This window comes from Astatotilapia calliptera, chromosome 20 (genome assembly GCF_900246225.1).
Source record: "Astatotilapia calliptera chromosome 20, fAstCal1.2, whole genome shotgun sequence".
NCBI lineage: Eukaryota > Metazoa > Chordata > Actinopteri > Cichliformes > Cichlidae > Astatotilapia > Astatotilapia calliptera.
The window spans coordinates 31278967-31297528 of NC_039321.1; the positions used below are offsets into that span (position 1 = coordinate 31278967).

At 42.7% G+C, this 18562-nt stretch overlaps 2 protein-coding genes and 1 pseudogene across 2 annotated transcripts; 1 reads left to right on the forward strand and 2 right to left on the reverse strand.

Annotated features, from left to right (window-relative positions):
- Nucleotides 1-453: 453 nt before the first annotated feature.
- On the reverse strand, nucleotides 454-8651 carry ddx20 (DEAD (Asp-Glu-Ala-Asp) box polypeptide 20). Its single transcript, XM_026154699.1, has 11 exons — nucleotides 8415-8651; nucleotides 5276-5370; nucleotides 4783-4951; nucleotides 4572-4686; nucleotides 4265-4407; nucleotides 3695-3833; nucleotides 3503-3561; nucleotides 3108-3190; nucleotides 2894-2999; nucleotides 2113-2214; nucleotides 454-1982 (listed from the first exon to the last, which is right to left on the reverse strand). Exons 1-11 carry the CDS (start codon nucleotides 8608-8610, stop codon nucleotides 811-813), a joined length of 2379 nt encoding a protein of 792 aa, XP_026010484.1. The 5' UTR covers nucleotides 8611-8651; the 3' UTR covers nucleotides 454-810.
- Nucleotides 8652-12227: 3576 nt separating this feature from the next.
- Nucleotides 12228-13497, reverse strand: LOC113013449 (putative nuclease HARBI1; annotated as a pseudogene).
- A 1879-nt stretch (nucleotides 13498-15376) lies between these two features.
- parapinopsina (parapinopsin a) lies at nucleotides 15377-17702 on the forward strand. The gene is made up of 5 exons (XM_026154392.1): nucleotides 15377-15707; nucleotides 16542-16632; nucleotides 16716-16953; nucleotides 17043-17285; nucleotides 17392-17702. The coding sequence occupies exons 1-5, from the start codon at nucleotides 15377-15379 to the stop codon at nucleotides 17530-17532; spliced, it is 1044 nt and encodes a 347-aa protein (XP_026010177.1). The 3' UTR covers nucleotides 17533-17702.
- Nucleotides 17703-18562: the final 860 nt, after the last annotated feature.

An 18562-nucleotide genomic window follows, 5' to 3' on the forward strand; every position in this document is an offset into this window, starting at 1 on the left:
AGAGAGTTCATTCTGTGTTGAAAATTAAAGGTGGTCACACCAAATATTAACTTTCCAGCTTCACAGAATTGTACAAAATATGTTTTATGCCTTACATGCTGCATTTGCATTTATATTTCTATCCACCACTGCACATATTTCCAGTTTTTCTAGCAAGATGTAAAGAAATGAGGGATGGCTCAAGACTCTCTACAAGTCATACAAACCAGGCACCATGGCAACAGTAATTACAGCCAGCACTGGTGCCGACAAACAAAATGTAATCTTCATGAGGACCCGTTTAAACAGAATAAAGCAGCTGCACATGCACACTTACTCACTCCGACAGCGTTTGGAAGATTAAATCACCTTCCAATATGAAGAACACACATGCTAGATTAAGATGATTACAGTTAAATGCAGATGATTGGGACCTGGGTGGGTCTAACATGCTTTTACTCCAGGGACTAAAGATCATCTTTGAAATGGTTTTTAATGTAGTCAAGAACTATCAGGTAATCCTCTTCAAATCCATTTTAGAGCAGAATACTGCAGTGAGTCTAAGAGGGCATACCGTCAGGAGAGACGCACAGAGGCCAACACAGTACTGCACTTGAAATTTACTTTTTACATCACAACTTGACTGGGAAAAAACAAAACGTGTGTAATTTATTAGAAAAGTATTTATGACACCAACATGTTATGGGGGAAAAAAAACGTATACTAGCCAAAGTGCAAATATGAATCAAGTGGCGTAGTAAAGACACTTTATGTTTGGAAAACAGGATGATTTAAAAAAAAAAAAAAAAGCCTGGTCACGGTATCCACAACTCATTTTCTCATCAGTTCTTCCATGTAGACGGCGTTCATACGATAAGCTGCCATCCAGTTGTAGGCTACATTATAGTAGCTTTGGTAGCCTTGCTCTTGAAACGGGGACACGGAGGCGTAGTAATCATTCCAGGCGCTGTAGCAGGCTCTCCAGTACGTTTCAGCACACCACTCGTCCTCTTTGTCAGTGCAATCTCCGTCTTCCTTCTTCTCCCTCTTCCGGTCCCTTTCCATCTTTTCTTTCTGTTTTTCAGTCTCTTTTTTCATCTTTTTTGATTCTTCTCGGCGTGCTGGGGCCGGAGCTGTCTGATTGGTTCGCCTGCCTGATTTAATGCTCAATGCAGATTCCCGGCTATCGGGAGGAGGCACAGCTCTCCCACGTGTTGCACACAGTGTCTGGTCAGAGTTTCTGAGTGGAGGAGGAGTATAAGCCTTGGGTTTGGTGGGGCTTGCTTGTTGTGTGGGTGGAGAAGGTGGATGTGTCATTGCAATCTGAGGCTTAGTGACAGCTCTGTTCTCAGCTCCTGTGGTCTCATTTGAACTTTCCAGTGTCGCATCATCTTCCATGTCAGATTCAGAACTGGAAGAACCAGAGATGGACCTTGGAGGTGAAAAGTTAGATTTAAGCCGTTCGACATTTTGTGTAAACATTTGCGCTCCATCATCATCAAGTGTAAGATACTCCTTATGCCCATTCTGATCGCTGGGTTCACCATCCTCTCTGCCTCTGAACTCTCTGATGATCTCCACCGATCTCCCCGGACCTGTAGTGATGAAGTCCTGGAAGTCCCGCTCGGCCTCCTCAAAGGTCACAAACTTTGACCTGCAGTGCTTAAACGAGCTGAGAGGAGGGATCTTCGGCAGACTGTCTTGGAGCTCTTTTCGAGTCTGTGTCACCTGAGCAGGCAGAGTATCCTCTGTGGAAGATATCTTTCTAGCATCCTCTTCACAGACTGCCTCTCGCCTGGGCGTTGGATGCTTCTTCTCTGGCTTTCTTTGACTGCCGGGCTCCACAGCTCGATCCTCAATGCAATCAGACACAGAGACGTCAGGCTTTGCACGTCTTTTCTTCTCTGCTCTGGGAAACAGCCGGGATACCGGGTCTGGAGTGGACGCTTCAGTGCAGACATCCCAGTCGCACGGCTCATCCATCAACCTGGGCTCTATCGTGGCTAAAATGACAGCAGACAGATGAGACCGGAATGACTTTTACCGATTAATATTGAATCAAAAGTAGACATGAAGAGAAAAGTTGTGCGTGCTGCATGTAAAAGCCCCACAGAGACGTGAACAGGGACTCACATGGCAGCGCAGACAAACTAAGGCCACACTTCTGAGCGATGGCCATCATCTTGTTCTCCTCCTCGCCATGGCAACAGTAGGTCACAGCCAGTCCCTGAGTGCCTACAAGCAAAATGTAATCTGGATGAGGACCCACTTAAATAACAGGAAGGGATAAAGATGAATGCAAGAGTCGCGTATAATGGGATGGCAGCTGCACACAAACACACGTGCACTTAGAGAGCGTACAGAAGCTAAGATTGAATAACCTCAATTCTGGGAAAAAAAAGTTAAATGCAATTAAATGCAAATGACTGGGAACGTTCTGCCTTTGGTGGTTGGGTCAAAAATGCTATTGATTCAGAGAGAAAAGAATTTGCTAAATTATTTATAAAAAAACATCAGTCTAGGTCAAAGACATATGCCACCAGAAGAAAAAGCTTTGCAACATTTTTTTATTTTATTTTAGGACAATGTTGACAATGTGCCGGTGAATGGCCACTCAAATTGAAAGCAGCATAACTAACCTTTTCATCAATTTGTAAACTCTAAGTAATATTTTTCCCGGAGCTATTCTAGTCTGTGTTTCGCATCAAGCTAATTGCACATCTAAAGAATAGTGTTTCTTCCAAAATGTGAGATGGAGGGAGAATCAATTCTACAAAAAAATAAAAAACATATTTTCCTGCTGCGGTGCCATTAGCCACCTGTGCTGCCTGACTTGGTGATGTGACAAGGTGAAAATGCTGAATGTCAAACAATGCTTGCTCTCGCTGCCTCTAAAGCAGCGCTGCACACTAACCAAAACGTCCAGCTCGTCCAATTCTGTGCATGTAAGTTTCCCAATCCTGCGGCACATCCAGGTTTATCACCAAGTTGACCTTCTCTGCATCTATACCTCTTGAAGTCTGAAATTGTGAAACACAAAGATTACTCAAAGTTATTAGGCTAACAGAAAAATGATTTCGAAAAATTCACGTAGATGTGTGGAAAGATGGAAGGTTTCTGCATCTCACCAGGTCAGTGGAGATGAGCACCCTGCACTGGTACTGCTTCAGTTTTGACATTGCCTCCAGTCTCTGGTCCTGACTCAGACCACCTGCAGAGGCCAGACACGACACCTCATTAAATCTGATAACGTCAACTGAAAGTCGCTGGCACGGAAGCATTAAAAATACACACATTCACAACACTGTATGAAGGTCATTTTAAATATGTGCACTGAAACGTTGCCAGGCAACACTGCAAATCATAAACCACCTGGCCAAAGAAATAAAGTCAAGAAATGAATGAATTCCAATGTCTAAAATTCAAAAGCAGCTGGTATACCAGTATAGAAATGCCTCAAATCAATTACCTGATTTTTCACAGTATTACCATTTTTACATTACATTACATAAAGCAGTCTTACCAGAGATGCAAACAGCAGGCAGACCTTTGGAGGACAGGATGTCTGCCAGGTGCTGAGCCCTGTGGTAGCAACTCATCACATTAGCATTTGAGAAAGCTTTTTTTAAAATAATTAATCCTCAGATCTAATGCATTCTATATAAAACAAGTATAAAAAATATACTTTTTCTTGGCATTAAATGCAATCACATACCGTGTGTGTAGGTTTGAAAACACCAGCGCTTGGTTGAAGGGGATTTTACTAAACAGCTCTAGCAAGTGCTGCACCTTCTCCTCAAAAACCTTGTGAGGTAACGGATGGGACTGAACCAGCTTGTAATACTGCTTCAGACCTGACAGGGGGCGACACAAGGACGACATACATGCTGTCATTAATTCAACCTGACCTAACAACTTTGGTCCTTCGAGCAGGACGTGCTCTGTCAGTGATGTGTGTGAATTAAAAGGCTCGAGTTCTGAGCTACAGATAAATCCATTTTCTGACATTCACTCAAAATAAGCACAGAGCTTAAAATAGGATCCTGTGGAAGAGAAGAGTGTTTTTAACTTAGCCTTATTACTGTCAATCATATCTCATTCCCCAAGAATCTTCTGTCAGGAAATAATCCCATCAAACATGTCAGTTTGCAGACTTGGTTATCCATGCAGTCTTATTATGCAGAGTCTCTGTTGCTATGACAGCAATTTAAATACATTAGAAAATGTCAAGAGAGGCCAAAACTCAGGAATCTTTATCTTTTCCATTTATTAAAGTGGGTCTTACCTTTCAGGCCCATATCACTTGGATTTAGCCGTACAAAGGTGGGCTCTCTCATGTAGCGGGTGAGGTGCTGAGCAAGGGATTCTGGGTAGGTGGCGGAGAGTGCGAGCATCTGTTTGTTCACAGGCAGCGAGGAGAAGATCCAGCTAAAGAGGACCAGGATGATGGGTGAACTTTAGGTTATGTTGGTTTGTAAATGTGGTTACGACACGATATAGAAACGGCTTCAGTCTAAATGTACTGCTTGCTCGCTACAGCGGCCTGCTGCTCATTTAATAGGAGTATAATCACAGAAATTGTATCCTCATACTTTATCTGTTCCTGGAAGCTGCCCTCCTCCAGCAGCTTGTCTGCCTCGTCCAGAACAAACAGTCTGATGCTGGCCGTTGACAACATGCCCAACTCGATAAGCTGCTTGATGCGACCTGAGCACACAACCGGAACACTGTTACCGAACAAAAACAACAGCGGCGTGGCAATTACGTGACGTGGCACTGCCGACTACTATCCCGGGTTCCTACCAGGTGAGCCCACGGCTACATGACACTTCTTCAGGTGGGTTTTGTCCTGACTCACAGGCCTGCCGCCAATGAAAACATGGCACTCCAGGCCCTCCATGGCACAGCCTATGGCCATGACCACCGAGTGGATCTGCACTGCTATCTCACGTGTCGGAGCCAGCACGAGAACCTGCAGGAGGGAAAAGTGTCCAAAATGAAAAAAACAAAAAGGCTTATACTCGATTGGGAGAAGATTAAGGATGAACAGTAAGACCCCAGAGCTAATAAGATTACATTTGTTCTACAAGACCAGGTGTACCTCGTCTTTATCAATCATTCTTCCCTTTCATTCATGCATTTGACACTAAGCAGCTTAAATTCAGCAGAAGGCCATCTGCTGGTCATGAAATGATTAAATAATAAAACTTCCCCTTTCCCTCTTCTGATGATGTTTTACTTTAACCGTCCGAGAGCAAACGTAGGTCATATCCTCATAATCAAATATTACACTGACCTGGGTTGAAGGATTCTCCAGGACCAGAGAGTCCAGGGCGATGGTGCAGAACACGCATGTCTTTCCTGTCCCAGACTTCGCCTGCACAATCAAATCTAAAAGAAGAGACTCAGTGAGCGATGCACAACAGGGCTGGCAAATGACAGTTTTGGCATCAGCAGTTAATTACCATGACTGGGTGAAGTACTGCTGCCTAATCCTCAGCATCAAATCAATTGTCTCCCACCATGGTTTAAATTAACAAGTGTTTACCTCAAGTACAATGAAATTAACTCATTCACTGCCAGCCATTGGCAGTGAATGAGTTAAACCCATTGACTCATTCACTGCAGTTGACGGCTATAGACGTCAATGGCAGTGAATGAGTTAAGCACATTCTGCATCACCGCTGCAGCCGAGAGCTTTTTCAACACACGGGCAACCTCCAAGTGGAAAGCAACTATTCTGAATTTGTACCTCGTAAAGGCTGTAAAATGTTTAAAAGCAATAAACGCTTTTGATCCCCAAGAGTGATTTAGCACCATGATGAACAGTTGTGGTATCTATGATAGTCAAAAGAAGGACTAAAATACTTAAACTGTTTTCTCTGCAAATGATTTAAAAAAATGACCACTTTTCAACTAATGTAGTTGTTTCGAGCTTTTCAAAATAAAATACTTTTAAATATCCTTTAGAACTAAAAGATTTGTTCACATTTGACCACGGCTTTGAGGCAAGTTCACAACAAAAGTCAGTGTACAGTCTGAGTGTAGTACAGCTACAGTAGATGGAAACTTGATTTTTCTAACAATAAATTTCTGTGATTATTGAACAAAACAAAAGCAATATTCCTAAAAATAGTAATAATGTTTTGCCACCATTTCCAATACCATGAAAGCTATGAGGATTAAAAAGGAGTCCATCCGATGAGCATTTTTAACCCAAGCTAAGCTGCTCTACTGTTTCGTAATTCAACTAGATTTGGACTCATCAGATATCATAATCAGAATCCTTTATTATTCCCTAAAGAATTATGTGGTTACAGTTGCTCCAAGACAATAACAACGGTAACAGACCGAACTAAAAGTTCACAAAATAGAAGAAACTCTCTAATATATAGCTCAGTTATGAATATCCAGAATATTACACAGATGAAATACATATTATTGAAACAGATAGAAGCTGAAAATGTGTAATTTGATATTGTATGAAGAATTTTTATAAGGAACTACATTAAAATGTAATAAATGATTGAATTATTCAGAGTAAAAACAATTTTTGGAGTACAGCTGAAGTTGTGGGGCCATATTAAACCCTTTTCTAAACTAATAATATAGCAGACCTCTGCAGTTAGTCGATAAATATTCGGACAGTTACACAAAGTTCTTTTTCCCTGTGTACACCTCACAGTGGATTTCATGTCCACCCCAGTAGTCACCCCAGTCATAAACTGTTCAGACTGCTTCCATCAGGAAGGAGGTTCTGCAGCATCCGGTCCCGTACCAGCAGACTGAGAGACAGCTTTTTCCATCAGGCCATCAGACTGCTGAACACGTCATAGACACCTCAGCTTCACTACTGGAACTTTAACATTATGCACTCCATACTGTACAGTAACGCCACTGTTTTGCACATATTCAACTCTGTATATTTTATTTTATATATTTTATTTATTGTTTACTCTATTTAATTTGTAAAATATGTGTACACACACACACACGTAGAAAAATATTTAGTATACACATCCAGAAATGCATATACTATTATATATTGTACATATATTTATTAGTTTCAGATGTAGCCATTCTTGTATTTTGCTTGTTTACATTATTGTATTTGCACAACTCTGTTGCTTGTGAAGCTCGCACACAAGAATTTCACTCACATGTGCTGTACCAATGTACCTGCACATGTGATGTGACAATAAAAGTGATTTGATTTGATGAAGATGTGACTTTCAACTTATTTCAAGGGGTTCAACAGAAGTATTGCGTTAAGTGTTCGAGAATCAGAGGCACCATCTGTCAAAGAGGGCGGAGTTAATGTTACAAACTACGACTGTGAAATCGCAGGGATGCATGGCTGCCTGTGAATCTGGACCTCGAGTGTTTACTGACGATGTGCATGCTGGTAGCAGGAGCAGGATGTACCTTGAAGTGTAAAGGGGAATTCAGATTCCTCCAAGTGCTGCAAAACTGATGGAGCACTGCATCACAATGCAAACGGAAAATGACTCAGAGCATACAGCAGAAGCAACCTGAGAGTTTCAGAGGGCAAAGAAAGTGGGAATTCTTCCTAAACCAGCTGTTTAGGGTCTGGGGTCTTACTGCTCATCCTTTTGTCAAACCTCTGAATTAAAGCTGAACGTTTTCCCTTCAAATACATTTTGACAATTTGATTTAAAATTCACAAAAAAAGCATCAGTGTCCAAATACTAACGAACCTAACTCTAACACACCCAGCTATTGTACAAACAGATTTTTAGATCAGATACACGATGGTTTGTCTCTACTGCCATGATATCAAATGTAATAACCTTTTTACATTACGTTCTTTTAATAAGCCTAGAAGAGCTGGGAATCGACCGCCAACCTCCCAGTTAGTAGATGCGCTACCTGATTACCCACAGCCAAGTTTTATGTCCTAGATTAATAATCTGCATAAATTTGCCCATAAGTGTGTTTTTTGATTGCAGTAATAATAGTGATAACAGTATTTTTTCATTTCATATTTATGAGGAGATGCATTGGATAAGCGGACGATAATGGATGGATGGATTTATGAGGCATAATATGTCACATCACATTAATCATGTGCGTCTAAATATTTACGACCAGTATGCTTTGCAACAAAAAATTAAAATACTTTAAAAAGCTGTAAAAAAAAAAAAAAAATAATAAAAAAAATCTTAACTATAGTGCCAGTCATGTATCTGAGCAGACATGCAAATTATAACTGATGGTTAACAGACAGATTCTGATCCCTGATGTATGTAAATGCACTAATGTAAGTTAGTGGTTTTATTTCGCGTGCATACATAAGGTATTTTGTTGCTCTTCTTATAAAAATCAATTATAAGTTTTATACACTGAAAACTTTAATATTCCTGCCCCCAGCACACACACATGTGGACCCTCCCGCAGTTTTGTTTTGCACCCACCGAGTCCGCAGCGGCCGAGCGGGATCGCCTTGAGCTGGATCGGAGACGGCTTCTGAAATCCCGCGGCGGACAGTCCGTCCAACACGGGCTGAGACAGCAGCAAGGAGCCGAAGTCGATCCCCTCCGACAGAATCACGTCTTCGGTCCGTTTTCGCGCTTCGATATCGTGAGCTGCTTTCCTCACGGAGGTAGCCATGTTTGCTGTGCTGTTCACTGCCGGTGACCCGGGTAAAAAAAAGCAGAGCCACAGCTGCGCTTTAGCCCCCTCTAGCGATGCGGAGGGGGAATTAATTTCTCTGCACAATCATCTGGGTGTGATTGGTCGATTACACACTTTTTGGCAATAAATCGTATATGGTTGGAAACCCTGTTTATTTCCCCCTTAGTGGTGCTAAATTTTTAAGGAAAATGCATTTGTGGGCTGAGCAGCAGAGTTGACTATGTGGGCTGTGCCCATGAAAAACTTGCAAAATCTTCTCTCCCAATGCCAAAGAAAGTATTCTGCTATTGAATCTTGTTTGGTGCAGTTTATGGGATTGAATTTTTGAAGTCTGAAGAGGCATATTAGCAATTTAATGGTTTATTCATTTGGTAGCATGTGGAAGAACCATCTGAGAACCATACCTCCTCCTCATGCTGGTCACCAGCTTGGTCACGTACTGCTGTGGGATGGTATCCCATTCTTTAAGCAGCATTTGTTGCAAGTCAGCCAATGTGTCAGTGTTGGTGACTCTGGCACGAACAGCACACCCAAGTTGACACCAGAAGTGTTCAATGGGGTTGATGTCAGGACTGCAGGCACACTATTCTATCATGCCCACTCTTGAACTCTGAAGATAGTCTCTGATAAACCTCATTCTGTGAGGCCGAGCATTATCTTCTTGGAGGATAGAGTTCGGTCTCAGACAATGGAAATAATGAATTGGTATTGGTTGGAGAATTACATGTTGAGATCTCTTTGCATTAACAGTACAGAAGTATTCATTTATGGCAAAAGGTCAATAACCCAAAAGTTCTTATTGATGGCCTTTAACAGATCAGTGCAGGAAACTGTCTTTTGATGAGGTTACAGCCAATGTTAGTTAGTGTCTTAACTCTTAAAAAGGATGAATTATTCATTGAGGTTTTTCACCATGCCAAGAAATTGCAAATGTAATCACATATATAGGGAGTGCAGAATTATTAGGCAAATGAGTATTTTGTCCACATCATCCTCTTCATGCATGTTGTCTTACTCCAAGCTGTATAGGCTCGAAAGCCTACTACCAATTAAGCATATTAGGTGATGTGCATCTCTGTAATGAGAAGGGGTGTGGTCTAATGACATCAACACCCTATATCAGGTGTGCATAATTATTAGGCAACTTCCTTTCCTTTGGCAAAATGGGTCAAAAGAAGGACTTGACAGGCTCAGAAAAGTCAAAAATAGTGAGATATCTTGCAGAGGGATGCAGCAGTCTCAAAATTGCAAAGCTTCTGAAGCATGATCATCGAACAATCAAGCGTTTCATTCAAAATAGTCAACAGGGTCGCAAGAAGCGTGTGGAAAAACCAAGGCGCCAAATAACTGCCCATGAACTGAGAAAAGTCAAGCGTGCAGCTGCCAAGATGCCACTTGCCACCAGTTTGGCCATATTTCAGAGCTGCAACATCACTGGAGTGCCCAAAAGCACAAGGTGTGCAATACTCAGAGATATGGCCAAGGTAAGAAAGGCTGAAAGACGACCACCACTGAACAAGACACACAAGCTGAAACGTCAAGACTGGGCCAAGAAATATCTCAAGACTGGTTTTTCTAAGGTTTTATGGACTGATCAAATGAGAGTGAGTCTTGATGGGCCAGATGGATGGGCCCGTGGCTGGATTGGTAAAGGGCAGAGAGCTCCAGTCCGATGCCAGCAAGGTGGAGGTGGAGTACTGGTTTGGGCTGGTATCATCAAAGATGAGCTTGTGGGGCCTTTTCGGGTTGAGGATGGAGTCAAGCTCAACTCCCAGTCCTACTGCCAGTTTCTGGAAGACACCTTCTTCAAGCAGTGGTACAGGAAGAAGTCTGCATCCTTCAAGAAAAACATGATTTTCATGCAGGACAATGCTCCATCACACGCGTCCAAGTACTCCACAGCGTGGCTGCAAGAAAGGGTATAAAAGAAGAAAAACTAATGACATGGCCTCCTTGTTCACCTGGGGCCCGTTCTTCGTACGTCGCTTACTACATCCAAGATCAAATGACACATCCAAGATCAAATCATCGCGCTAACCGTGAGCTCGCTAATCCGGTTCCCCGAACACACCTGCTGTTGACGATTACTACAGCTGGATGAAGTAATGCGCGATCACTGGGTGCCGTAAAAGGGGCTACGCATCGATAGCAGAAACAGTGATCGGCAAGCCTCTGATTGGTCGGCGAAAATGTCGAAGGAGCGCGCACAGTACTTCACCGCAGCGGAGCAAGAACTCCTGATTGAGGGATTTCAGGAGTACCAGAGTGAAATTAAAACGCAAGGTAACAGTGCGAAGGCTGCAAAAGCAAGGAGAGAGGGCTGGCAGAAAGTTGCTGACAAATTAAACGCGTAAGTAATGCAACATATTACATGGCACCATACCATATCATATTTTATCATATCAAATCATACCACATGATATCCTCTTACACATTAGAGCCACAACCGGACCCACCAGAACATGGGAACAAGTAAGAGTGAAATACAAGAACATACTACAGAATGGTAATATCCAACACTCATATTGCTGTCAGTCACTTGAAAAGACACCCCTGAAACAATCCCTGTGTTTGTGTATAACAGCAACCAAGAAAAGGGCAGAGCAACAAAAGACAGGTGGTGGTCCTGCACCCCCTCGTCACACCCCAGCAGAGGAGCTGGCCCTAAGGTTGAATGCCACCAGACCCATTGTTGAGGGCATCCCTGGGGGCAGCTCTTCCGGAGACCAGAAGCCGGGGTGCAGTAGCAGCAGCACCTACATAACTGGTGAATGGGCTCATGATTCCATGTGCACAATGTCAAATATGTGGTTGTTGCCTAAATGAAAATGCTATTCGAACTGTGACATTCATTCATTGGCACTGTGGGTTTTCTCTGTGTGTAGTGTTACATGACACACCATCACTTTTACCTGTTCCCATGGAAGGGGTGACTGGAACATGCACAGTAAGTTGGGAGATATACATATATCTGTCCCCACCCAATTGTACAGACCTATAGGCTGTACCACACCCCTTAGTAACACCATTGTGTTACCATTGCACAGGACAGTGACGCAACCCTGTCAGATGGCTGTGGTGTGGCGGAAGACCCTGTGAGTACATGCATGAATTGGCCTGAAATACCATCTACTTGTGTACTGCCATGTGTGTCTGACTGCAGTATGATTTGCAGGCCAAGAGGCCGGCAGAGAGGCCTGCTGATGCAGAGGTGGGCAGTGTTGTGATCAATTATACTGCCTATATGACATGTATTCCCCGTTAAATGTTGTCACCACAATTGACACAGGGTGACATACGTCTGCTCTACAAGAGAAGTCTCCAGCAAAAGATGGAGTATACTGAGCTGAAGAAACAAAAGCTCCTAGGTGAGATCGAACTACAAGCCCTAATGAGGCAGAAACTACAATTGGAAATCGAGGTGCTTCAAAAGGAACTCCAGAGTAAGTAGGAATACATGTTCATACGGAGCACTATTGCTGACCCTGCGTGACGCAGTATACATGCTCTGTTTTCCCAGGCAACTGATGACTGGCCTGTGTGTGGTGGGACAGACAACGATGCTCAAATAAACGTCAATAGAAAATGTGTCATGTCATGTTTTTATTATGCGAAATTGTGTTGCACAATCCTGTCCCGTGCAGCTCTGCCACTAGGTTGGTCCAGGTGCACTGGCTGGAGGTCATCATCAGGCTGCACCTCCACCACGGGGGTCCTCTCTCTTCTGATGGTGGCAATGTTGTGCAGTACGGCACATGCAACAATAATGTCACATGCCCTGTCAGGTGCAACCCTCAGGCGTTTTAGACACTGGAATCGTTCCTTCAGTTGCCCAAAGGTCATTTCAATGCGTGCCCTTGTCCTGGCTAGGGCTGCATTGTAGCGGGTTTGTGGCCCAGGGTTGGGGTCAGGGAACGGTGTCATGAAGTACTGCCTGCATGCATAACCTCTATCTCCGAGGAGGATCCCATCGTAGGCCCCTGTGTAATGAAGAAATGCTGTTATGTTAGGCCCGACATGAGTATGTAGCATCAACATAAGCCTCTTTTACTTACCACGCTCAAATGATGTGCATAACCCTGACTCTCTGAAGATCCGTGAGTCATGCACTGATCCGGGCCATTTTGCTTCCACATTTGTGATATGGCACATCGAGTCACACACCATCTGTGGGATTCCATTATGTGTGACCACACTCCTCCCATCGTATATTGCCATCTGGAGTGTTAGTATTGCTCACCTGCACATTTATACTGTGGCCCCCCTTTCGGTTGACAAAGTCCCCTTCAGTGGGGCCTGGGGGGGCCTTGATCGCAATGTGTGTGCAGTCTATGGTGCCAATCACATTCGGGAAGCCTGCGGACGTTGGAGCTACAGTTACCGACATAGGTCATGATTGCATCACATTCACTATCCAATTTACTGTACCTGCAATGGCGAAAAAGCCCTGTTTGACGACCTGTGGTCTTAAGTGGCTTGGGAAAACCACAAACACACCCAGGAAATGCTTGAGTGCCAGGTACACTTTGCGAATGGCCCGGCAGACGGCACTTTTCCCAACGTTCTCTGCGTCTCCACAAGTGTACAGGAACGTGCCACTCGCAAAGTAGCGCAAGGCAATGCACACAGTTTGTGCAGTTGTTAATGCCCGACTACGGTGGGTGGTACTCTTAACATGGGGATCCAGCAAGTTGGTTAGGTAGATGATACCCTCAGGGAAAATCGGTATCTCTCTATGAGCACACTGTCGCGCTGTGCTAAAGGATCCTGTCTATCCCGCAATATACGTTGGATTCTGAACACTCTCCTTATCACTCTTGCACCTTCCGCAATGGGTTGCTCGCGTAGGAACGGACAGGACATGGCTGCGACAAACTTCCCACTTCCACCTTCGCTTTTATAGCCGTGGTCTGTCATCTTGATTACACGACGTAATTTGCTATTCCTCTACTGTGGAATGTGTGTTGCATCTGGCGTGATCACCTACATGCCATAGCGTGATTACTCGTACATTTCCCTTTTTTTAGGGACTGACCTGTATGTATCTGTGTGGAATCAATAAAAGGATCAAGTGCTGCATTATCTTTAGTTACATTGATGTTATTTATTTGTGGTGAAACGGTGGCGGAATATCGCTGTTGCTTTCGTATGATGAAGCGGACATACCTGCGTGGCCGCGATCTAATCCTGTTTACATAAAGTAAACCTGCTCCCGAGCAGGTTTACGCTTACGGCTCTGTTGCTATGACAGCAAGTCCCGGATGAGCTTCGGGGAACCGACTGATCCAGGATCACGCGAAATCGTCAACAATCTAATCCGGCTAACCTACTTAGCGAGGTACGAAGAACGGGCCCCTGATCTGAACCCCATTGAGAACCTGTGGTCCATCATCAAATGTGAGATTTACAAGGAGGGAAAACAGTACACCTCTCTGAACAGTGTCTGGGAGGCTGTGGTTGCTGCTGCACGCAATGTTGATGGTGAACAGATCAAAACACTGACAGAATCCATGGATGGCAGGCTTTTGAGTGTCCTTGCAAAGAAAGGTGGCTATATTGGTCGCTGATTTGTTTTTGTTTTGTTTTTGAATGTCAGAAATGTATATTTGTGAATGTGGAGATGTTATATTGGTTTCACTGGTAAAAATAAATAATTGAAATGGGTATATATTTGTTTTTTGTTAAGTTGCCTAATAATTCTGCACAGTAATAGTCACCTGCACACACAGATATCCCCCTAAAATAGCTCAAACTAAAAACAAACTAAAAACTACTTCCAAAAACATTCAGCTTTGATATTAATGAGTTTTTTGGGTTCATTGAGAACATGGTTGTTGTTCAATAATAACATTATTCCTCAAAAATACAACTTGCCTAATAATTCTGCACTCCCTGTAGTTTTGGGGAGCAATATATTAGTGATTAGTAAAGAGCTTTTTTCTAAATGGATCCATAGATCTGTTGGGCAGAAAATGTATCTTCAAGGTGAATTTCATTCAACAAATCACAATGTCATTTTTTTTCTTTTATTGCACCTTTTCTTTTTTAGCTTTATGGATTCATTCAGAGTTGTGTAGGTATTAAGGATGATTATAAACAGAGACACTGACACTGAGCTCATTCTCAAATAAGCCACTCTTTGTGTCATTAAGTAACTCAATCAGGCTAACATCTCATTAGTTTTTAACAAGAGAACATAAAAAGGTAGGGATAGGTATCCATAAACTACCAGTTTATTCCATTATTGGCTCCAAAATGTGTGACAAACCAGCGGGAATTCTGTAGACATATCGGTCGATCCTGTATGAACGTTTTGCATCATTATTAGCAGCTGCAAATTGAGCAATCATGGAAAGTGCAGTCTTAGAGGCTATCAGACAGACTTATTCTCTCCACAATCCGGCTCGGCGGATTTTGTTTTCTGAGAATTGCAAATCATCTGCGGCCTCCTCTCCTCTTACTGGGCTTATTTAGAGGGCCTCGCTTCCCTCTCAGAATATCAAGCACGCAGTATCTGTTGAACAGTTTTGTAGTTGTTCTGATTGCTACATTATTTACCAAATGATTAAAAAAATACTAAACACATACCTGAACCTGCTCTTTCTTTGCCTTGCTGACAATGTGGCCATTTTAGAGTTAGACGTGTTGGATCTGACACTTTTTTGTTTGTTGTTTCTTACCAGGCATCACTGAGGTTTTTCACACTGTGACCAGATTCTTCTCCTGATCTTCACAGAGCAAAATGGAGAGTGCTGCCTTCCACAGAAACTCTTCATCATCTAACAGCTCAGCCAACACGGAGCTCTTGTCCCGGACTGGTTACACAATTCTGGCCGTTATCATGGGTGTGTTCTCTGCGGCAGGGATCATCCTCAATGTCGTGGTGATTGTGGTGACGGTGAAGCACAGACAGCTGAGGCAGCCACTCAGCTATGCCCTGGTTAACCTAGCTGTTTGTGACCTGGGCTGTGCTGTGTTTGGAGGCCTGCCCACCACAGTAACCAGCGCCATGGGATACTTCAACCTGGGACGTGTGGGCTGTGTGTTAGAAGCCTTTGCTGTTTCCTTTTTCGGTGAGTCTACTTTTTCTTTTTCCTCACATAAACAAAAGAAGAAATACCTTAATGTATTCTAGTACAAGTAAAAGTACCTCAAGTAAAACCACCTGAAGGGAATTTTGTTATTTTATGTAAGATTTGCAAAACTGCATCTGAATAAACAATCACAAAAACACAAGACTTCTGGAACAGTGTCCTTTGGACAGATAAGACTATATTTGACATGTCTGCATATATATTGCACAGTGGTGAAAACCAAATATAGCATATTGGCACAAACACTTCATACCAGCTGTTAATCACAGTGGTGAAGAGGTGATGATTTGTATTTGTTTTGCAGCTGTATACCAAAGCATTGTTGAGACAAATGTCAGTCTGACAGCTAAAGCTTGGCCACAATGTGGTCATGCCACAGATAAATGTGTCCAAGCACAGCAGCAAATCTACAACAGAATGGCTGAAAAAGAAACGAGTCGAGGTGCTGTAGTGACCTGGTCAAAGTCCAGACCTTGCTTAGTATTTCAAATGCACACAGTCTGTGGAAACTTTCATTTTCTCATGACTGCTTTTGAACTTTTTGAGCTTAAAAATAGTTACTTAAAATGAATTATTTAAGATATTTTGAAGGGAAGCTTTTGTTTTTAGTTACATTATGTACTGTATTTCATGTATTTATGTAAAATCTAATGTGGAAACTAAAATTTAAAACTATAGTTATTGTCATTGAATTAAGATTAGCATTTCTTCCTTGAAATGTAGCACTCAGGTATAGGACAGGTGTCTCAATAGTGCGCACAAATGCAACACTTAGAAAGCAAAAGTCATAAATTATTCTGTCTTTTCTTGCAGGTATAGCAAGTCTGTGCACAGTAGCAGTCATTTCTGTTGAACGCTACGTAGTGGTGTGTTATCCCATGGGTGCGGTCCTCTTCCAGACCAGGTACAGCAGTGACCATCAAGATCTCACTTGGGAATGTTCCTTGCTGTACCAAGCATGTCAGACACCATCTCTGTTGTCCTTAGGCATGCAGTTGCTGGAGTGGTACTGTCCTGGGTGTGGTCATTTGTGTGGAGCACTCCACCTCTGTTCGGGTGGGGAACTTTTGAGTTGGAGGGCGTCAAAACCTCCTGTGCTCCTAAATGGCATAGCCGTGATGTTGGGGACATGTCCTACATGATAATATTCTTCTTCCTTTGCTTTGCCTTGCCCTTTTCTGTCGTCATGGTTTCTTACTCGCGGCTTTTATGGACTCTCCGCCAGGTGAGCAACAAAGGCTGCGCACACCATATATTTTTGTTGATTGTACTGAAAACATAAAGGAGTCCTCTGCGCTTGAATTTTTTTCCTAGGTAACCAAGCTGCAGGTATCTGAAACAGGAAGCACAAGTCATGTAGAGGTGCAGGTGGCACGCATGATAGTAGTGATGGTGCTGGCCTTCCTAGTCACCTGGCTGCCATATGCTGCGCTTGCACTTGCTGTCATGATAGACTCCAGTCTATATGTTGACCCTGTCATCGCTACCATTCCTGTGTACTTTGCAAAAAGCAGCACTGTCTACAACCCCATCATATACATTTTCATGAACAGACAGGTAAGCTGGTTTGAAGTACACTTAAATTCACACATACAAACAAAGAAAAAGAGGAATTCAGGCTCATGCTGTATGTTCATGACCAACCATGATCGTGTGTTTCCAGTTTCGAGGCTACACTGTTGCTGCGGTTCTGTGTGGATGGGACCCCTGGTCCTCTGAGCCGCAAACATCTGAGAACGAGACCACAGTTCCGTTTTTCATCAAGACCCCCAAGAAAATTGTGCCTAAAAAATCTTTGGAATAGAAATGTGTAGAAATTATTATAGTCTCACTGTTCTCATTATCAACCTCTGCAATGTAGTGCAAGATGGTTTTCACAAATGTAAACAAAATATCAGAGAGTAAAAATTATGCAATGGGCAAGAAGGTTGCACAAATCTTATGTATTAAGGCATAAAAAATAACAGTAATAAAAGCAGCAGTAATAATAATAATAAAAAAAAGATTTCCCTGTTCAGGCAGGCTTCTTTCCTGTTGTCATAACCTTTAATGTATTCAGACAACAGCACAACATCTTTCTTGTCCTCTGTCATTGATATTGTAGATGCTGTCATTGCTTTTTATCTCTTTTAAAGAATAAAAATACAGTTACATTAATCAAGAATAGAGATTGCACAACTCACAGTTTGTTTACAGACATTATTTAAAAGATAAAAAGATAAAACCTCACATATGTGAGCAAAATAGCCTCTGTTTACCTCAGTCTGTCAGTCAGGACCTGAATTATCTCTCCTGGCTGAAACACTGGCACACTTTTTGGGTACGCCTCTTTTGCTTTCAGATGTGGTTTGATTTTTTTGTGGCATAGATTCAACATAGAGGAAACATTTCTCAGAGATTTTGGTCCATATTGACGTGATAATATCACACAGTTAATGCAGATTTGACAGCTGTACATCCATAATGCGAATTTCCCATCAGACCTCATCTTAAAGTTTCTCTGTTAGATTGAAACCATCTGAGTACAGTCAACTTGTCATGATCAAGAAACCAGTTTGATATGATCTGAGCTTTGTGACATGGTGTGAGCAGTAATCAGAAGATGAATACACTCAGACCCCAAGTTACACTGCCACTATGCACATCAGCTGTTGATACAAGGCAGGATGAATCAAGGTTTACATGTTGTTTCTGGCCCTGACACCTGAATGCTGCAGACGAAATCAAGACACATCAAACCAGACAAAGTCTTTCCAGTCAATTTTGGTGAACATGTGCAAACTGTAGCACCTGGTGTGGTTTCCCGCTGCTGTAGCCAATCTGCTTCAACGTTC